Below are 20,226 nucleotides of genomic sequence, written 5' to 3' on the forward strand. Positions count from 1 at the left end.
ACTAAACCATGTAGACAACCATGAGCCAACGGCAGGGTGCCATGTTTGCACAGGCACATGGGAGAGTTTCCATATACCTGAAGAGATATCTTTAACAGCTTGTCCATTATTATCAATTGTAAGGCAGCAATTGGAGAGATTCAGCTTGCCACACACACCACCTTCTGCAGCCAATAAATAGTCCAGGGCTAGGCGGTTCTGATAAACGGTAGCCCGGATTTGCTGTTGTTCCTCTGCCAACAAATCTAAGGCAGTAGCTGTCTGGTTAGTAATTACTTCTAAGACAGCCTGCAAAAGGATTAGACAATTAAGCATGTAAATTGGAGTTCGGTACCCCCATGAACCATTCTGTGCCCACATAGCCGGTACATAGTATGAAATTATGCATTCAGGGGGCCCGTCATCCCCCCATTTGCTGATCTCAGCTGAACGGCATTGTATGGGGGAATGTAATCGAGTGGAAATATGTTCATCGGAATCTGGAGGAAGAAGATGGAAATGTGGTTGAATCATATCAATACAACAAGCCCCACTCCAGTCGGGTTCAAGGTATGTATAAGCCATATTCCCACAAATCCAATGCAAGCCGTCGGGTGCATAGCCGGAAGGACTAGAATCTTCCCAGAAGGATGACAACGCAGGAATGGCCTGATAAGGGTTGAAACCAGTGCAATTCCAAAACTCAACGTCAGCAAGGTCAGATGTGTCATTAATGGGAACCGAGGGTACACAGGGAACATTTGATCAATTAGAAAGGGACAGGAAGCCGGTAAGCGGGGTTGGAACCCAATTTCCACTAGTGATATTATTCCAGCGGCAGCAAGCCAAATCGCCCTTTGGGTACCTGCCGTGTTCTTTTACCAAGCACTCAAAGTCTTGTGGATAATTTTCCAACTTCAAAGACTCACAGGATCGACCAGAAGTGCTAGTGGAAAGATTGGAGGCAAGAAGTGTACGATCATCTAATGGCTCACCTCTCCATGGCCAAGTTCCATCCCAGGTTGGGGCGCTACAAATCCAACAGTTACGAACACCAAGCTCCTGGGCGATAAGTTGATGTAAATCGACCCATAGGTTATCTCCAAGTCTATGCCTATTGGCTTGTGTTCTTGCCCTCTCGAATAAGTTCTTTTGAGACTCATGTGGCGAAACGGTGATCACGTCGGTACCACTATACTTAGAACCTTCCAGCAGTGAAATCACTTCCTTCACTAGAGGGTCTCCCGGTTTGCCCAATTTGGAGGCACAGAAGGGTCCCGGGGTGGGAGGGGGGGGTGCAGGAAGAATTTATTTCTTGACCTACCTAGGGGAGAACCCTCTCCTAGACTTAGAAAAATGGTATACGTCTTGGAGGCAAAAGAACAATTGTCGTTCTTTCTGGGGACTACACAACCCTCCTTCGTCCCCGTCCACATCTCAAAATACTTAATCTCCCTAAGCTCAACATCATTGCCCGAAGTGCTGCCCCTCTTCCTAAAGGACTCAACACATTGGGAGCAAGATGGAGTGGAGGCGAAAGCAATGGAGTAAATAAAGAAAAATACAAACAAGGACATTATTATTATACACAAATCAAATTTTTCGTCGTAGGGTGAGCTTGAGGTCGCTAGGATGTCGCTCCGACTGCCAATATGAGCCTTCTGGGTCAGTGGAGATATTCTCGAGGGGCTGGTGATAACGTTTCACCCTCTGGACATGAGTCCACCCTTTTTTCACGCGTTCGTACAGTATCTGTAACAAAAAGGACCATCCCAGGTTGGTGACAACTTAACATCTTTCCAACTCTTTATCAATACCCAGCCACCGGGTTGAATGGTATGTATGGGGAATTCCAAAGGCGGAGTCTGCGCTAGAATCCCCCATCTTCTCAGATCAGCCAATGTGGCAGAAAGTTCCTGCAGATACTTAGATATAAACTGATAATTTGCCTCCGGTATTGGGAGGTCTGTATGGGAGCCCAGATAAGGAAGGCCGAACATCATTTCATACGGGGAGATGGCAATATCACAACGGGGAGCGGTACGAATATGAATCAGCCAGGGTAAACATTTAAACCAGGGGAGACCTGTCTCAGCACACAGGCGGGTGAGCTGAAGTTTACTCCCATGGATGCCTTCTTTGCGACCTCATCTACCTGTCCGTTACCTCGGTTACCTAGGGCTTTCCCCTACCTGATGTCCCCAGACATGGACCACGGCCACCTCCTTAGGCAGCATTAAAGCATCCAAAAGTTTGATTATTAAATTTTCATTGACTAATTTTTGGCCCTTTCCTGTAATTAATCCCCGTTCCTTCCAAATTTTTCCAAAGGTATGTACAACTCCAAAAGCATGCATTTAGAATCTGCGTAAATTGTTCCTACTTTCCCCTGTAGTCCCTGGAAGGCTCGACACAGCGCATATAATTCGCATGTCTGAGCCGACCAGAGACCGGGGAGGCGACCAGCTTCGATAACAGAACCATCTTTTCCATCCACTATGCCATATCCACTGTAACGAGTTCCTTCTATACAACGAGAAGAACCATCTATAAACTAGATCACTCCGGATCTTCGTCTGCAAATCTATTATTTCCAAGGACTCATGTTCCAGCTGATCATAGGCCGTCTCACTTGACGGAGATACTAAGAATGAGACTAGAAAATATGCATATAACATAAGGGTTGGCATGTGGTGCAATGAGAAATTAAGAAGGTTGAAGGAATCTTGGCCTTTTTTCCTGCAAGGACTTGGAGAATTAAACTAGAGAGGTTTTCATCTAAGTTTGATCTCAGCTGGTGAGACTCTACAAAGGTGACCAAAACTGCATACATTTGGTCACACCAATATCTAATTCAATTTCAACATCATATTACCAACACCTGAAATAAGTATGTTGTTTTAAAAAGGCCAATACACCAAACCTCTCTACTATGATGCCACTTTCAAGGAATTGTGTGTCTGTATTCCCAGATCCCTCTGCTCTGCCACCCTCCACAGTTCTCTACTGTTTACCATCCATGTCCTACACTTGTTCATCCTCCTGAAGTGTAGCACCTCACACTTGTCTGCACTAAATTCCATCTGCTATTTCACATCCTATTTTTCCAGCTGAACTCAACAATTTGTTACTCGCAATTTAAAGAACAAACATATTTAATTTGAAGTATGCAGGAGCAAATCTGACCAAATGTGCTCTAAAAAGTCCTATTCCATCAAAATTTCCTCCTCTGCAGGTTACTGATTTAATTGGCCACTGTAAATTGTGCTTCTGATGTAAATAGTGGTAGAATGTGAGGAGAAAACATGAGCAATGTAAAATCGGAGTAAGTGGGCGTTTTGTGGTCAACATCGAAGCTGTAGGTCCAAGGACAAGTTTCCATTTATTGTATGACTGATGCCATGATTATAAATTCTGGATGACGTACAAGAGACTGCAAATGCTGGAATCTAAAGCTAAACACACCTTTCTGGAGTAACTCAATGGGTCAATGAGCATCAGATGGAGTAAAAGAATGGTTAACATTGTGAGCCAAAACCCTTTATTAGGACTGAGGAAAGGTTTTCTCCAGCAAAGTGTGTTTAGCTTGTAGCAGCCCACGCTCCTCTCCTCGGGCCAGCACCCGAAATGGCCATTGAATGCTGCGACAGTCAAAATCTGGTAAGGGCAGAGATGCCCGTTTCCATAGGCTGCTGGTGGAAAGGTGAAACTGGCCAACCACTGCCAGTGGATCACATGGGGCCAAATTGGGGCCCTGATGCTGGAACCAAACAATCAGCTGCCAAGCCACGCCCCTGGTGGTGATGCAGCCAAGCTCACTATAAAGAGCAGAGCTGCCCCTGAATAAAATCAGTGTCGATTATACTCCACCGGTGTGCATGTCTTCTTTCCTCTGCAAGTTTCAAGCTACATCCCAGGAGCTATATCCGTGAGCTATAACCTGGCTGTAGCAGTAGCGACTGCACTACAGTGGTGACCCCGCCTGGTCCAAATGGCATTTTAGACCCATCGATGGAGCAACAACCCAAGATCAATGCCATAACATTGAACCTGCCCTGCTTCTGGACTGCCCAACCATGGATGTGGTTCCAGTAAGCAGAGGAGCAGTTTGCCATTCGAAGAATCTCCAAGGATGACATGTGCTACTACTAGGTGGTCAGTGCCCTTGACCAGGACACAGCAGCTCAGATTATCGATTTTCTCCAGCAGCCCCTGGAACAAGGAAGGCATGTGGCCATCAAAGTGCTACTAACCCACACATTTGGGTTCTCAAAGCGCAAGCACACTGCCCGCCTGCTGCATATCAACAGTTTGGTAGACAGGACCCCCATCTGTCCTCATGAGCAACATGCTCGCTCTCTGCGATGGCCACACCTCCCGCCCGCTGTTCCAGCAGATATTCCTGGAGAGGCTGCCAGAGGATTTCTCACTGCTAATCGCTGAGGAGGATTTCAAGGACCCCAGAAATGTAGCTGCCTGAGCAGACATGCTATGGGTGGCAAAGAGGGATGCCTGTGCTTGGATCAACCAGGTGACAACACCACATCAACAGCGCCCAGCCACGAAGAACACCGACCAGACATCCGACTGATTGTTCAATCGATTGTCTGACCGCCTGTCCAATCAGCCATCCATCTGACCGGCTATCCGACCAACTGTCCGACCAACCGACCAATCATCTGATCAACTATTCCATCGACCATCCAACCAAACAAGGTACCCCACCAGTGAGCCGTACTGTTATTATCACTAACAGTGGGACTCCGATGCCCAGCAATGCTGTTCCCATGCCGAGCATGCCATCCACTTGCAGCAACTGTTCTCCAGGCTGAGCAATTTTGGCTTCACCATCTTCCGGCCAAGTGCCAATTTGGCCAAGAGACTATGGACTTCCTGGGCTATCGAATCAATCATCACGGGGCCAAACCATTGCCAGCAAAGGTGGAGGCTATCCATGCTTTTCCCATGCCTTCAACCATGAAAGGGCTACAGGAGTTTGCAGGTATGGCCAACTCTATCACCAGTTCATACCTGCAGTGGTACATGAGCCCACTCTTTCCCTTCATGGTTGGGCTCAATAAAAACTTACAATGGACCCAAGAGGCCACCAAGGCCTTCCAGACCACTAAGAACACCCTAGCCAATGCAGCCCTCCTCATGCACCCCAGGACAGATGCCATGACCACCTTCACCACAGACACCTCCAGCACATTGGTCAGTGGTGTACTTGAATAGCTGGTTGAATGACATTGGCAACTACTGGTCTTTTTCAGTAAACATCTCAGGCCACCAGAGCTCAAGTACAGTGCCTTTGACAGAGAACTGTTAGCTAAATACCTAGCAATTTGGCACTTTCGAGGGCAGAAGGTTCAAAATTTACACAGACCACAAACCCCTTACATTCGGCTTCCGTAAGGTGTCCAACCCAGGGTCAGCTAGGCAACTGCAGCACCTGTCCTACATCTCTGAATTTACTACAGATATTGACCATATAGCTGGTAAATCCTATCCCAGCCAGCTATCTCAGCATTGCATGGTTGATACTGTATAGTATCAACTATACAGCCCTGACAGAGGCGCACCAGGCAGTCTCTGACATTCCTGCATACTGGACAGCGCTCACCGACTTACACCTGGAGAACGTCCAGATTACCCCGGCTATCGCATGCAACACCTTGATGGGTAAACCTCACCCTGTTGTTCCAGCCACATGGAGGAGGCGAGTGTTCAACTCAGTCCATAACTTTGCTCACCCTGCCATTAGGACTACTGTTAGGATGGTGGCGAGCAGGTACATCTGGCACGGCCTCTGCAAAGATGTCATGCTATGGGCCAGGACTTGTACACATTGCTAGTCAACCAAAATTCAGACCCACACCAAAGCTCGCCCCCACAGACATTTGAGCCTGCATGTTGCCGATTCAGCCATGTGCACATTGACATTGTGGGGCCCCCACCCGTGTCCAGAGGCACACGCTACCTCCTCACCCTGGTCAACCAGATGACCAGATGGCCCGAGGCGGTGCCAGTATTAGAGGCTTCCACAGAGGTATGCACACAGGCCCTACTCAACACTTGGATAGTGCGTTTTGGTGTCCCCGAACACCTCACTTCAGATGGGGGGCCCAATTCACTTCTAGTCTGTGGACAATCTTAGCCCAAGCCCTGGAGACCCAACTCCACTACCACACGGCGTAACACCTGCAGGCCAATGAGTTGGTGGAGAGGATCCACAGACACGTCAAGGTGGCTTTAATGGCAATGCTGACGAGCTTCTCTGGGTCCTGTTGGGAATTCAAGCCACACTCAAGGAGGACCTCAAGGCATCTTCTGCTGAGTGGCTCTACAGTGCACCCTTGGTCATACCAGGCAAATCTGTAACAACCCCTGAGGACGTAAGGGAGCCCCAGCAACCACACTGTACCAGCTTCACGAGCACCTTGGCATCCTGGCCCCCACCAAACCTTGACCCCACAGCCAGCCCCGCACATACATCCCCAATGGCTTGGTTGATTGTAAATACATATTTGTTCAGTGCAGTGCATACCAGTCACCTCCCCAGAGACCTTATGAGGGGCCATACCATCTCATAAGAAACAATGGTTTCACCTGTGGCAGAGAGGAGACTTTCAACATCGACCGGTTGAAACCGGCCTACTTAGACTCTGACCAGCCCATCATCCATCCGACCCCATGGTGCAGGGATCAGCCTCCTAAGAACTCTGCCTTGATCATCAGTTCTGGGCAGATGGTCGTGTAGTGGCCCACACCTTGGGGCAAAACCAGAAATGGTTGTCAAACACGGCGACTGGCAAGACCTTGTACGAGCTGAGCCACCCATTTCCATAGGCCACCAGTGGAATGGTGAAACTGATCAACCATCACCGCAGGCTCGCAGGGGGCCCAGTCAGGTCCCGAATGCTGGAACCAACCAATTGGTGGCCATCCCGCTCAAGCCACGCCCTGGTGGTGACGCAGCAAAGCTCATTAAAAAAGGCAGAACTGCCCCTGAATAAACTCAGTGTCGAATACACTCAAACAATGTGCTTGTCTTCTTTCCTCTGTAAGTTTTGAACTACAGCCCAGGTGGTATAACCTGGCTGTAGCAGTAGCAACCCTGCAACAAGCTGTAAATTCTAACTCTTGTTTCTCATTCAGGTCATGTATAAACAAATTAATTTATTTATTCAGAGTACGAGTCTCAATTTGATAAGATAGTATTTGTAAAGAGAAGAATCACAAACCAGCACATGAAACAAAACCATAGACACTGAACTTGTGCATGTTTCTTGCCTTTCACTCTGCCTTTTTTTGGGTAAAATGTTGTTGATATGGACTCAGGCATTTCCTGTTTTTAAAAGTTTTGTTTCTTTTTGCTGTTTTTACAGGAACGTGTACATTGTTATCCTGAACTTAAGTTACAAGAGCATTCAAAAATCGAAAGAGCATGCCAGGCCTGTAATATGAAACGCACCTGTAGATTCAGCGTTTTCCTATCAGGGCACTCATATGACCCTGAGAGTTTGAAACAAGATAGCTTCATGCCACATGACACACAGGTAAAACAAAAGTAACGCCGAATAAGGAAACATTAAGTATTTGCAATGCTCAGTAGTATTAGAAATCAGGTTGGAGTTGGAGAAGGAGGAGGGTGGATTTGGTGAGTCTTGTGTCTGTCTAGAGCAGAGGTTTTGAAATAAATCTACATTTAATCACCTTCATCAGCAGTGAATTAAATGCTCTAAATTGAAGGAAGTGTATTATGTTTGCTACCTCTTATGGCCAAATGTTCTGAGTAATTCAGGCTTTATGCAATAGAGCAAGAAAGACTGTCAGTGCTCTATTTTGTATCCTTCATGATATGTTTTCATTAAAATGGCCTATTTATTTGCATCTGTTAAAAAATATTCAATTGATATATGTTCTATCAACTTGTTTCTTTGTAATAATGACCTTGTCCAATGACATTTTTTGTATTGGAGGAGTATTAATGGTTATGGAGAAAAGGAAAGTAGGTGGAGTTGAGTCCACAGATAGATCAGCCAGTATTGAATGAAGGAACAGGGTCAACAGGCAATACTCCTGCTCCCATTTCTTGTGTTCTAATGTTATGTTGATTTATCTCAACTTACGCCAGCAATCTGATTCTCCATGTAAATATAATTTTATTCCCTTTCACTTCTCATTGTGACAAAAAAAATCCATTCAGTCATTTTCCAAGAATAGGATTTTCTTCTAATTCCCCATTTAATTATTTTTGCTAATTGATTTAAATATAAATCCTTTTGTGTTGGAAAGAATACCAGGTTCGGTGGGTTCACAGAGAGACGAGAATGGACATAAGTGTTACAATCACACGTGACTTTAATTAACACACAGGAGACAAATGGGAGAACATTAAATGGCTTTAGATTACTATTTCACTTAAACGATTATATAAACATTAATCTCGGACATAGGTTGGACTCCAACAATAGCGAACCTATACTTGACACACTCACACTCTTGAGTACACAAACTACAATTAGGGACTCTTACACACACCCACTTCCCTGTACCAGCAGGGGTGCGGCTCCCTGCAAATATTGATCTATCACAATACTACTGCTCAGCTTTCACACTTTAGCTGTGACACTTCCAGCAATGTCTACAGTTAGCAACCTGGCAAGGAGCGGTATCTAGGACTTGGACCATGAGGTAGAGAGAAAGAATGTGCTGTGTGTTGATGTTATATACAGTGCTAATCTGTGCTTCAGCCAATAATGACCCAAGGTGATTTAAATGAGCCAGCAGCAAAGTGTACACTAATGGGTGGCCAGAGTCCAACCTTAATTGAAGGTGATGTGACTTCCAAATAAGTTTCAGACAGGGAGGACACATGGCCATCCACAATACACATATTCCAGACTGACAGGGAGGTCACATTTCCTCCATACACAACACCATCACATTATTTACTTTTCATTTTGGTTTATAAACTCTGACAGTTTAACCATTGAGCTTTTCAACATCAGAAAGGAAGAAATTATCGGCTTGACCTATTTATTTATAAAGTGTTTTTTTTTAGTTACTGGAATGAGTACTGTCTGTAGATTACTCAAAAATGCTGGAGAAACATGTTTATGCAGCATTCTTTGTGTAGCAAAGATAAAGATACATAACCAATGTCTCAGGTCTGAGCCCTTCATCAAGGTATGAGCAAAAGCAGCCAGGCGCCTGAATAAAAAGGGGGTGAAGAGGCAAGGGGAGGAGCACAAGCCCAAAGGTGGATATGGGCGGGAGAGTATAAAAGAAAAAAGCTGAGGTGATAGGGGGAAGAGAGAGCTCTTCAAACGGAGAGGGAAGGGGGTGACGAGCTGGAGGAAAGGAGATGGAGGGATGGGGAAGAGAGGAAGACAGGAGTAGTCTAACAAAAACAAGATAAGTCAACGTTAATGCTATCTGGTTGGTGAGTGTGCCAGAACAAATATCAGATGTTTCTCCTCCAGTTTGTGTGATTTCAGTTTGGCAGTGCATGAGGCTATAAACAGACACATTAGTGCAGGAGTGGGATGCAGAATTGAAATGGTTTCCCACTGGGAGATCCCCGCCATTGCAATGGACAGACCAACCTCACTATCAAACCCGCAGACAAGAATTAGTACTATTGTGGTCTGGCGCACTGACCTCTTCCATGCTAAAACCAGATGACAGCTCTTACTTACTCCTTCAACAGGTCTTCACCAAAAAACATCAGGCCACTATCTCATGTACCATCTCTAACTTATCATCTCCAGTCATTTCCTTCCCACAACCTCCAACCTCAATATTTCCCAACCCACACTGCCATGTTCTACCTCTTATCCAAGATCCACAAATCTAATTGGCCTAGTAGACCTGTTGTTTCTGTATTCTCCTGCCCCACCAAACTAGTATCATCTTACAGCAACTCTATTTCCCTGCCATCACCCCTCTTGTCCTCCCCTCCTGGGTTCAGTCCGTCCCTACATAATCCACAATACCTCATCAGCCTTCCATCATATCAACAACTTACAACAACCGATTCAACTGCTACACTTTCTCGATGAACGTCCAAACTTGATATATATATCCATCCCCCATACCAAAGGTCTCAAAGCCCTTTGTTTCCTTCTCAACAACAGACCCAACCAGTCCCTCTCCACCACCACCTTCCTCCAGCTGGCAGAACTTGTTCTCACCCTTAATAACCTCTTCTTTGACTCATTCCACTTTCTCAATGTAAATAGTGTAGCTATGGGGACTTGCTTGGGCCCCAGGTATGCTTACCTATTTGTTGGATATGTGGAGCCATCCATGCTACAAACCTACACAGGCAAGCCTCCACAACTATATATACACTTCATTGATGACTACTTTGGTGCTGCTTCATGCACCCTTGATGAGCTCAACTTGATCCACTTTGCAGCCAACTTCCACCCTGACCTCAAATTCAGTTGCTCCATCTCTAGGAACACTTTCCCTTTTCCCAGTCTCTCTGTCTCCATCTTGGGAGACAAAAACTCTTGACAGATATATCTACAAACCCACCAACTCCCATTGTGACATCAAGTGCACCTCCATACCATGTCCTGTTAGGATCCATTTCTTTCTCGCAATTTTTCTGCCTCTGTCGCATCTGCTCCAAGATAAGGTCTTTGATGCGACATATTCCAAGGTGTCCTCCTTCTTTAAAAAATGTGGCTTCTCCTCTACCACCATCAACTCAGCCCTCACTTTATTACCCATACATGTTCTGGACCTCTCCACCCCTAAGCCCAACAAGGACAGGATTCCCCTTATTCTCGTCTACCACACCACCAGCCTCCACATCCAACATGATCCCACCATCAGACACATCTTCCCCTCTCCTCCCCTCCCTGGTTTTTGCAGGGACTGCTCCCTCCATGACTCCCTCAATACCAATCACCCCCCCTTGGCACCTACCCCTGTGATCCAGGAGATGCTCCACTTGCATCCACACTCCCCCCCCCACGCCTCACCACCATTTGGGGTCCCAACAGTCCTTCCAAGTGAAGCAATAGTTCACTTGTGAAACTGCAGGTTCCATCAACTCCACTCAATGGTCTCCTTTACATTGGAGAGACTGGATGTAGACTGTGAAATTGTTTTGTAAAGCACCTGTGCAATAGTCTGCTGCAATAGTGGGGATTTCCCAGTGGCAACCCATTTTAATTCCTTGCCCCATTCCCATTCTCCACCCACAAATCGGAGGAACAACACCTCATTAGATGTCATTCTCATTAATTTCTCCACATTCTGTTAGCCCGCCCCTCCGTCTCTTCCCTTCTCCTATCCCTGTGTTTCCTTTCCTCCAATTCTGCATTCACAGAACCACCCCCTCCCAATCAATTCTCATCTTTCTTCTCCTGTCTTCCTATCCATGTCCAATTATTGCCTTTTTTTTCTATTGGAATGTGCTCCTCCCCCTGCCCTTTCTTTCCTCCTCCCCATACCTTGAGTAAAAAGCAGACAGGCATAATTAAAAAGTCTGGGGAGGAGGAAAGAGAAAAGGGGGAGGAGCACATTCCAACAGAAAAAAGGCTACCCTGGATGCTGTGAAACCTGCTGATTTCCTCAACTGTTTTTTGTGTTTTAACATGAGTGTAATGGTTATCACAATGTTATTACAGTGCCAGCCTCCCAAGTTTGAATCAGGCATTGTCTATATGGAGTTGTACATCTCCCTGTGTCTGTGTGGGTTTCCTCCCACATTCCAAAGACATATGGGCTTGGTATATTAATTGATCACAGGGGTGTATTTGGGTGGCATGGGCTTGTGGGCAGAAGGGCCTGTTTCAGTCCTATATCTCAAAATTTAAATATAAAAACAATTAAAAATTTGGGGAGGGGGAGTGATGTAGCAGGCCCATCAGTTCACTGCCACCATCAGTTCACAGACTTACCTGACACATCGCGGGCTTGCAGTGCTGAGCACCAAAGTACAACGATCAGATGAAGCCCCTGCCGAAAGGGGTAGGGCATTAATGGCTCATAGCTTTAACCTGCTGGACCTGTGGACTAGCAGCTGTTCACTAACGAGCTCATTAACAGGCAGGGAATAAAAGGCTTGTGTCTGTCTGCAATAAACCAGTCTTGAGTTGACTATCTACGCATTTGCCTTTATTCAGTAGCTGGAACTGCAGTAACTACTACCAAGTAATTGTTCTGAAGCACTTCTAAATATAAATGAAATTTCCATGGAATTTGGGATTTATTGGTTTTCTTTTCCAAGCAAATTTAAAACTTGTGTGTGGAAAAACAGCAGCAATGGATGTGGATACATTTTTGTCACAACCATTGCTTGCAGAGCAAGAGAAAAGAAGAACTGATGGTTATTTCTAAGGAATTAAAGCTGACTGAAGTCAAGCATTAGATGAGGAAAATACAAATACAAAGGATTATAGTGAAATATATAGGTGAGGGAAAATTTGTTGAGGAAGACTTAGATAATTTTCCAGAGGCTAGATCTTTTGAGTTGTAATTGGAGAAATTGAGGGTGGAATAAGAGAAAAATGGAGGCTGAAAAACAGGAAGTATGAGTTAGAGGAAACTGAAAGACAAAGAAAATATGACTTGGAAAAGATTGAAAAGGACAGACAGTTTTAATTAGAGAAGTTAAAAATTGAGATGGAATAAGAGAATTGAGGCTGTAACCTCTGGGGAGAGGTTTTTGGCTAGTAGAGGTAAATCTAGTTCCTCTTTTTGATGAGGGAGATATAGATACATATTTTCAGATTTTTGAAAAGGTTCGAGAGAGCTCAAAGTGGCCCAAAGAAAAATGGCCTCTTATGCTCCAAAGTGTATTGGAAGGAAATGCACAAATTGCATCCTCTAGTTGGCACTGAGCAAGTGGCAAATTATAATATGTTAAATAAGCAGTATTGAAAGCTTGTGAGTTGGTTCTAGAAGCATATCAACAAAAAGTTAGGAGTTTGATGAAAACATGGAATCAATCTTGTATGGATTTTGCTCTGAACAAATCTGAATGTTTTGACTGTTGGTGCACCTCAAAAGGAATAAATAATGATTCTGACAGGTTGAGAGAATTCATAGTAATTGAGGAAATTAAAAGGTGTGTTCCAAATGAGATTAAATTATACCTGGATGAGAGAGACGTGGTGACATGGCGAGAAATGGCTAAATTAGCAGACGAATTTGCCTTAATTCACAAGAATACATTTCTGATTAGTGAGCATTTTCAGAGAATTAATGTGGAACAGATTAATAAGCCTGTTCAGAGGGTTAATGTGGAGCAGACGAGTAGGTCTGAAATTGGGTCTAGGGAGAGTGTTAAGAGAAAAGATTAAGGTAAGGTGGGAAAGGACAGAACTTCTGAATTTATATGTCATTTTTGTAAGAAACCTGGTCACGTCATGTCTAGTATTGAAAAAGAGACGAGAAAGTATCATCTCTGGATGAACTTGATTTGTTCTTGAAAGGTTAGTGATGCTCGGTAAAGGTACAGGTATGAGAAAGGTAAAAGCTGCAGATGACAGAGAGGTTGAGAGGATGAGCGGGTGTGGGTTCTTGGGAGTCGCTGTCTTGGAGGATCTTTCTTGGAACCAGCACACCAATGGCATCATGAAGAAAGCCTCTACTTCCTCAGGAGTTTGCGGAGAAGCTAGTGGAGTTGTTCAAGTGAACCGGTACGGACTTGAAGGGCCGACATGGCCTGTTTCTGTGCTGTAAACAGTTCTATGGTTATAAAAGGAGGTTTTACCAGGAGCATGTATTAAGACAGTTGAATTTAAGGAGAGCAGATATTCCAAACCTGGTAAGGATGTCATGGATGTTTTCAAACCTTTTGTGTCAGAGGGCTTGGTTTCAGTAAAGGAGGGAGAAGCCCAGGTTCCAGTTAAAATTCTTAGAGATACTGGGGCTGTTCAGTCACAGTTGTTGGAAAATGTTTTAACTCTTGATCAGAAGAGACAACTTTGATTAAAGGTGTTGGAGGTGAGGTGGAATCAATATCTCTTCACAGCACAGTGAAGAATTCAGAATTAGTTAAAGGACCTGTTGTAGTAGGAGTAATTTCAACGTTACCCATACAGGGTGTCTTGATTTTATTAGGGAATGATTTGCCAATCAAATATGGGTCAGTTTTGAGATTAAAAAATCGGCCTAGTAATGATGAGATTGAAGAGGATTGTGAAATACATCCTGCATGTGCTGTAACAAGGTCTTTGGCTAAGAAAATGATGAGAGCAGAGGAAGATCCTGTTGATAGAGACTTGCCCAGTGCTTCTGAAATACTTTTGAAAGAGCAGGTTAATTGTGAGAGTAAGGATTTTTCTTTGTCAAGGAAAGAGTTAATGCAGCACTAGAAAACAGATAGAGATCTTATTGACTTAAGGGACAAAGCAGTAAGTGAACAGGAGATTAAAGAAATGGCTTGTGGATATTACTTGAAGGGGAAATTGTTGATGAGAAAATTGAGACCTCTTAATATTCCTGCTAATGAAGAGTGGGGGATGATTCATCAGGTGGTTGTTCCTAGAAATGACTGGAATGAAATTTTAAATCTAGCCCAAGGTATACCTTTGAGTTCTCATCTTGGTGTAAAGAAAACCATTAATAAGATTTTGAGACAATTTTTCTGGCTTGGGTTGAGGAAGGATGTTGTAAATTGGTGCCGGACATGTCACTTTTGTCAGGTTGTGGAGAAAACTAACCAGGGTCCTCCAGTAGGTCCATTGCAACCTATTCCTGTTATTGGGGAACCTTTCACAAGGATTATTGTGGATTGTGTTGGTCCCCTGCATAAAATGAAGTCTGGTAATCAGCACTTATTAACAATTATGTTTACAGCGTCGAAATTTCCAGAAGCTATACCATTAAGGAATATTAAAGCCAAAACGGTGGTAAAGGCTCTGGTAAGATTTTTCAGAGTTTTTGGATTATCTAAAGAGATCCAGAGTGATCAAGGATCTAATTTTATGTCTGGGTTGTTTCAGCAGTTAATTTATAAGTTGGGAATAAAACACATCACTTCATCTGTGTACCATCCTGAAACTCGGAGAGCATTGGAAAGGTTTCATTCTACTCTTAAAAAATATGATGAGGATTTATTGTTTGGAGAATGGAAAAGATTGGGATGAAGGTATTCATTTATTGTTATTTGCAGCAAGGGAGCCTGTGCAGGATTCATTAGGTTTCAGTCCTTTTGAAATTGTGTTTGGACATCAGGCGAGGGGACCTTTAATGTTGATAAAAGAACAGTGGGTTAATGAGGATGTGCAGTTGATTTAAGCATAGGTTACAAAAAGTGTGGATTTTGGCTAAAGAGAATTTAGGCTCAGGGTGAAATGAAGCATTTATGTGACAGGAAAGCTCGTGAGGAATTTTAAGAGAGGAAGTAAAGTTTTGATTTTGTTTCCAACACATGACAATCCTTTGAGAGCTAGATTTTTTGGACCATACATAGTTAAATCAAAACTGAATGATGTTAACTATGTTGTTAACTCTCCAGATCGAAGGAATAAAATTCAGGTTTGTCACATAAATATGTTGAAACATTAGTATGAGGATAAGGGTAGTGGAGAACAATCTGTATCAGAGGTGTTAGTTGTTGACGGGGTTGAGGAAGTTATGGATCATAAGATTATGGAAACAATCTTGTGAGGGTAACCTTAAATAAACCATGGTTCCTGTGCTCCTGCCTAACTCAGCAATTTTGGAAAATTTGGAGAAAAAGTTAGACCATCTTAAGTCACAAGAAGATGCAGTTGAAATAATTAATTTTGAAATATACAAATTTGTTTTCTGATGTTCTAAAAATGACATCAGTGATTTATCATGATGTAGATGCAGAGAAGCAAGTCCCATAAAACAACACCCATATAGAATAAACATTCAGAAGAGCAAAATCATGGATCAGGAGGTGGAATACTTGTTGAGAAATGATATTATTAGACCTTCAAACTCAGATTGGAGTTCTCCTTGTATTCTGGTACCGAAACCAGATGGAACTGTTAGGTTTTGTACAGATTACAGGAAGGTTAATTCAGTAACTAAAATACTTATTCCATTCCAAAAATAGATAACTGTATTGATAAAATTAGGAAAGCTAAATTCCTCACTAAAATGTATTTATTGTTGGGTTACTAGTGTGTGCATATATCTGAGAGAGGAAAGAATATTGCAGCTTTTATATCTCCATCTAGTTTATATGAGCATAATGTGTTACCTTTTGGCATGAAAAATGCCCCTGCAACATTCCAAAGGATGATTAATTTGGTAATCCAAGGGTTGGCACATACAGATGCTTATATTGATGACTTGGTCACAAAAAGTGACACATGGAAGAACATCTGAGGGAATTGGACAAATTGTTTACAAGATTATCCAAAGCAAACTTAACTGTTAATTTAGCAAAAAATAAATTTGGACATGCTACTGTAACATGTAGCAGGTCATGGCAAAGTTGTATTATTCAAGGTGAATGCAATTTCTAAATTTCCCAATGGCAAGGAAGCAGTGAGAAGGTTTTTAGGAATGGCAGGATATTATAGGAAGTTTTGCAGAAATTTTGCTGAGGTTGCTCTTCCTTTAACCAACATTTTGAGGAAAGGAGAGATATTTGTGTGGACTAAAGTTTGTCAGACAGCTTTGGAAAATTTAAAGGAGATGCTATGCCATTGCCCTGTGTTAAAATCTCCTGATTTTGACAAACCATTTTCTTTAGCAGTGGATGCCAGTGAGGAAGCAGCAGGTGCAGTTTTATTACAAAAATATAATGTAATTGGCCATCCAGTTGCCTACTTTTCAAAAAAATCAATGTTCATTAAATGAACTATTCCACTATTGAGAAAGAACTGTTATGTATATTATTTGCTCTTCAGAATTTAGATGTATATCTTGGTACCTCTCATTAACCAATTGTGATATTTACTGACCACAATCCTCTGGTGTTTTTAAATGACTGTTAAACTGGAGTTTAATATTAGAAGAATATAATCTGCAAATTAATCATATCAGAGGTACAAATAATGTGATAGCAGATTGTCAAGATGTTAAAATTGATCAGGTATAGAATTACTCTCAAGATTGGGTTACATTGTTATAACATGTTATATATTGTGTATTGTTATCTCTTTAGTGATTTTAAAGTCAGTTTAGTTATAACTGAATTTTAACTCAAGAGTTAAAATTCATTTAAAGGGGAAAGTGTGACAGTATAAATAGATATGTTTTGGGGAAATAAATTGGGAAAGGTTTATTAGAGTAGGTTACAGACAAACACTTTAAAACTGATCTTACTTAAAATATCGGAGCTCATGTTGGTGCCAACAGTCTTTGCAAGAGCTTTGGAGAGTGTCCAAGGAACTTCACTAATTGATTGTTGTTTACAAAAGGCAACAGATGAAAGATCTTGTTGGAGCTGCAAATTGTCTGGAACTGTACTAAGATGGTCATATGGTTTTGCAAGCAGAGAGAGTCAAACAGGCTTTCTCTCAGAGAGAGAGAGAGAGAGTGCCAGGGCCAGGACCTGCAGTGTTACATCCAGCAACAGCAGCTGGGACTGGAACATGACAAGCTGGCAAGCTTGTGGAAAACCCCATGTGGAAGATGGGTTGTAAATGCTTGATTCAGCCTGGTAAAAGCCCTTGTGGTCCATGCAAGAGGAAAGGACTGCTGACTAATGCTTCACTTGCAATAAGAGAAACAAAAAGCACTCTGTGGTGGCCTGAAAGAAAGCGATTATCATCTGGAGAACCCTGAAGGGGGGAAGTTTCATCAGCAAGACATTGAAGGGGCTGGGTGTCAATTGTACAACAAATCTCTCTCTGAAAACTGACAAGAGCCTTCCTGAGCAGTAACCATCTACCTTTCAAGCACCAAAGCCTGGTGAACTTTATAAATGTTAAATTCTGTGCACAGTATAAGATTTGCCTGCAACCAGTGAACTTGGAGGAATGAGAGGTGAGATTGGACTGTGAACCTAAGAACTTTTCTGAACTTACACACACATAACATACACGTGCGCTTAGAATTAGAAGGGGGTTAAGTAAGTCAATAGTGATAAGTTAAAATTTGATCCTGTTTTCATGTTTAAAGATAATTAAAAGCAACTTTTGTTTAAGTAACCATTTGTCTTGGTGAATATTTATTGCTGCTGGGTTTTGGGGTCCTCTGGGCTAGTAACACCATCTCCAGCAAGATTACAGTCTTATCCTCGCAAAGAGACTTAGTGTCACCCAGCAGCGAAGCTGCAGCCTGAGTTCAGTTGCATTTAAACCCTTTTCATCTCAGACTGACTGGTGGATAGAGTAGATGATTTTGTGTCTGCACATTTTTTGAAGTCTGTTTACCAGCAGATTAGTGGAAGAGATGAGCCCTGAGATTGCTACTAAACCAATGAAAGGAGGATATTTTGACTAATCAGCATGCCTGCACACTTGCACCTCTCCATGTGTAAACCCAGCCCACCCTCTCACCTTTCAGTGCCCCAAAATTTTTCCAGCAAGTTATTTGGTCCAAACATTAACACTAGCAACAAAAGTCAAATGCTCTTAGACTCAAAAACCCAGAAGTTAATCATGCACAAACTTTACAAGTATTTGAAGCAATAGGTTCCCAAAGTACAACTGAGCTCACGAGAGTTCACCTTCCATGAGTATTTGTCAGGAGGGGATCATACTTTGATATGTGGGAAATAAATAAATTAAAATAGTATTTCAAATTCATCAGTTTGAATTCATTTGGTAATTTGGTGTACCTCATGGTTTAGCAGCAGGTTCTGGCTCTACGTAATTGTTCAGTCCCTAATATAGAAGATATTGGTTTAACAGAACTTTAAGGCATTATGAAGGGAGTGCTGGAGAAGGAATCAAATCTTGCCATAGAGGCAGTGATTTTTCATAAAAGTGAAACAAACAAGTCATTGAATTGGTGAGCAGTTAGCTCATCCCTCCGACCTCTTGTGACAAGCTGCAGAAATAGCCCTCATGTTTTCTTTAATTGTCCAAATTGAATTAGGTGGTGTGATGACTTTTTGCCTTGTAGGAACTTAGTACCAACAAATTGGTGACCATGTTCTAACACTAATAAATTTAATTGGTGAGAAAGTGCTTTGAGACATTTTTAAATCATAAAGAAACTAATTAAATGCAATCATTTATTTATTACCTTTTGATTAACAATAATATTGCTAAATTTCTGACACATGTTATTTATCTTGCTTCAATGAAACGAACTATTGGCAAATGAATACAATTTTTACTTTGTTGAGTTAGTCCTCATTAGCCCTGGTGAGCTTCTACAGCTGATTAAGTTAACTTGGAAAACTGTGATGACAATAGCAAACATTAAGAATGTAAATAGGACAGACCAATAATTGCTTAACACCCATTTTAATTCCATGCTCAGTTAAAATTGGCCTGATGCCTCAGAGCAATCAATACAATAGGACAATATAATTAAGTATTCATAAATCTTATAAGTTTGCTCTTTTGTCTAGAACAATTCAAAGGAATTCTGTCTGAAAATAATTTTCGTTGTGCGAGTTACCTATTATTCATTGTCTGCAGATTAGAAACAAGTAACTAGGAATATTGAAGCCTCAGTTCTTCAAACAATGTGGCTTTCCCTCTACCATCATCAACTCAGTGCTCAGGATATCTGCATATCCACCTGCACATTTCCCCTGGCCCCCTCTGTCTCCATGCACCACAAGGATAGAATTCCTCTTGTTCTCACATACTACCCCACCAGTCTCTGTATCTAACACATCCTCCTCTACCATTTGCGCCACCCACCCCTAGACACATATTCCCCTCTCCACCTTCCACCAGGTCCACTCCCTCCATGACTCCCTTGTCCATTCCTCCCTCCCCAGCAACTGTCCCCTTGGGACTTACCCTGTAATGGCAGGAGATGCTCCACTTACCCCTCAGTCCTTTAAAGTGAAGCAACATTTCACGTGAATCTGCAGGGGTCATCTACTGCATCCAGTGCTCCCATTGTGGTCTCCTCTACATCACAGAGACTGGACGTAGACTCTGAGATCACTTTGTTGAGTATCTCGGCTCTGTCTGCTGTAATAGTGTGGATCTCCCAGTGGCCACCCATTTCAATTCCCCATCCCATTCCCTTGCTGGCATGTCTATCCATAGTCTTATGTACTGCCAGACCGAGACCACCTGCAAATTGAAGAAACAACACTGCATCTTCAGACTGGACAGCCTTCAACTGGATGGCATTAATATTGGCTACTCTGGCTTTTAT

General features: G+C 42.8%; 1 protein-coding gene across 2 annotated transcripts in view; it reads left to right on the forward strand.

Moving 5' to 3' along the window:
- ccdc82 (coiled-coil domain containing 82) overlaps positions 1 to 20,226 on the forward strand; it is a 92,994-nt gene that overhangs the window by 44,923 nt on the left and 27,845 nt on the right. For both annotated transcript variants that reach the window (XM_069890774.1, XM_069890775.1), the window contains exon 6: positions 7,368 to 7,538. In XM_069890774.1, the coding sequence (XP_069746875.1) occupies positions 7,368 to 7,538 (171 nt within the window). The remainder of the gene's footprint in view (positions 1 to 7,367; positions 7,539 to 20,226) is intronic.

The sequence above is a fragment of the Narcine bancroftii genome, chromosome 7 (genome assembly GCF_036971445.1).
Source record: "Narcine bancroftii isolate sNarBan1 chromosome 7, sNarBan1.hap1, whole genome shotgun sequence".
NCBI lineage: Eukaryota > Metazoa > Chordata > Chondrichthyes > Torpediniformes > Narcinidae > Narcine > Narcine bancroftii.